The sequence below is a fragment of the Mizuhopecten yessoensis genome, unplaced genomic scaffold (genome assembly GCF_002113885.1).
Source record: "Mizuhopecten yessoensis strain PY_sf001 unplaced genomic scaffold, ASM211388v2 scaffold10665, whole genome shotgun sequence".
Classification (NCBI taxonomy): domain Eukaryota; kingdom Metazoa; phylum Mollusca; class Bivalvia; order Pectinida; family Pectinidae; genus Mizuhopecten; species Mizuhopecten yessoensis.
Window position 1 is genome coordinate 17,366 of NW_018408660.1, and position 2,241 is coordinate 19,606.

The following is a 2,241-nucleotide window of genomic DNA, read 5'->3' on the forward strand; positions in this document are numbered from 1 at the left end:
TGGGAGATCACTTTAGCTATTATACACATCAGAGACCTGTAGTTATAAATCATGTCATGGGATATCACTTTAGCTATTATACTCATCAGAGGCCTGTAGTTATAAATCATGTCATGGGAGATCACTATAGCTCTTATACAGATCAGGGACCTGTAGTTATGAGTCATGTCAGGGGAGATCACTAAAGCTATTCTACAAATCAGATACCTGTAGTTATAAATCATCTCAGGGGAGATCACTATCGCTATTATACACATCAGATACCTGTAGATACAAATCGTGTCAGGAGAGATCACTATAGTTATTATACACATCAGGGACCTGTAGATATAAATCATGTCAGGGCAGATCACTATAGCTATTACACACATCAGAGACCTGTAGGAGAGATCACTATAGTTATTATACACATCAGATACCTGTAGATATAAATCGTGTCAGGGGAGATCACTAAAGCTATTATACACATCAGATACCTGTAGATATAAATCGTGTCAGGAGAGATCACTACCAGATAACTACCAGATTTCATAAAACTTCATACCTTCTTCTATAGTATTTGTTGTGAAGTAACCTCAAACTGCTTTTACTCAAATATCCTGCAGCCAATTGGATTGAGTAAAAGATGTTATCCTTTCTTATGTCAATCTGGGAATGATGCAACCACCGATTCCCATTGTTTCAGTGAAGTACCTTCTGTGTTTCAGGGAACTAACAAACCTGTGATTTCCATGGCTCTGTCCGAGGATAACAGCACCGTATTTACAGGCAGTTCTGACGGACATATCAATATCCTTTTTCTACATCAACCTTTAGCTTTGATTGACAAATTTTTTTCCTTGGATTTAAACACTGGTGTGTACGGTATGTAGTTTTTTTCCTCGGATCTGATTAAATATTACAAATGAATGTGACTTTGATAATATTCATCCCCAAATGAAGGAAAGTGTAATCATATAGCAGTGCTTTGTCCGTAGAGATACTGGTGTATTATAACAAGTGGTTGGTGTACTACCACACGCAGGCTGATTTCCAAAAATGTCTATCACAGAAAAAAGTCAAATGATAAATAACTGCAATGCTTGGTTGGACCATAAGTGTCAAAACACTTTAAGATATTGATAAATATTCAAAAAGGAAAGTTGCCAATGCAAGAGGGTACTGAGTTTTGTCTGAAAATATTTAGTGCTATGTTAACTCCTGTCGGGGATCATTTGATATTATTTTACTAAACTTCATAAAAGTGTTTAGGATGACAATACCATAATGTGCCAAAAACCCAGGTACATCAAACTACAGTTTTACCCAGAATGCCAGCTTTTATGTCCAGGGAAGGGGGCAGTAATATAATTTTTTCACTGAAGAAATTGGTTATAATTGAGAGAAGGGTGACTCGTGGCTAATAAAGTTACAACTTTGTACCCAAAGGCCGAAATCTTTGTTCTGTATTTTTGTTCGTTCTTAATGTATCTCAGAACTAGATAGTTTTTTTTTAAAAACATTTTTACATCAGGATTCACTTTATATCTTAATACATGTGTATTGAAATTGAACTAATTTCCTTAATACACCTAACACTACATGAGGAGTGACACTTTTGAGGATGGAGAGATGGACGGCAAAGGTCACACTAACCAAGTGACCGATATAAGAGTGACAGGAGATACTATGGTGTCTGTAGGGATGGACGACTGTATACGGTTTAGTGACACACAAAGTAAACAATACCTGTACGTATACTAACTCAAAGTAAACAATCCCTGTACGTATACTAACCCAAAGTAAACACTAGCCGTACGTATACTAACCCAAAGAAAACAATACCTGTACATATACTAACCCAAAGTAAACAATACCAGTACATATACTAACTCAAAGTAAACAATACCCATACGTATACTTACGCAAAGTAAACAATACCTGTACGTATACTAACTCAAAGTAAACAATACCTGTACATATACTAACTCAAAGTAAACAATACCCATACGTATACTTACTCAAAGTAAACAATACCTGTACGTATACTAACCCAAAGTAAACAATACCCGTAGGTATACTAACTCAAAGTAAACAATACCCATACATATACTTACTCAAAGTAAACAATACCTGTACATATACTTACTCAAAGTAAACAGTACCTGTACGTATACTCACTCAAAGTAAACAATACCTGTACGTATACTTACTCAAAGTAAACAATACCTGTACGTATACTAACTCAAAGTAAACAATACC

General features: G+C 35.4%; 1 protein-coding gene across 1 annotated transcript in view; it reads left to right on the forward strand.

The window, feature by feature from the left end:
• Positions 1-2,241, forward strand: part of LOC110461789 (WD repeat-containing protein 1-B-like) — a gene marked incomplete at its 5' end in the record, with an annotated part of 23,758 nt that overhangs the window by 13,767 nt on the left and 7,750 nt on the right. Inside the window, 2 exons of the mRNA XM_021515455.1 lie at positions 708-789; positions 1,577-1,730. Coding sequence (XP_021371130.1) covers positions 708-789; positions 1,577-1,730 — 236 coding nt within the window. The remainder of the gene's footprint in view (positions 1-707; positions 790-1,576; positions 1,731-2,241) is intronic.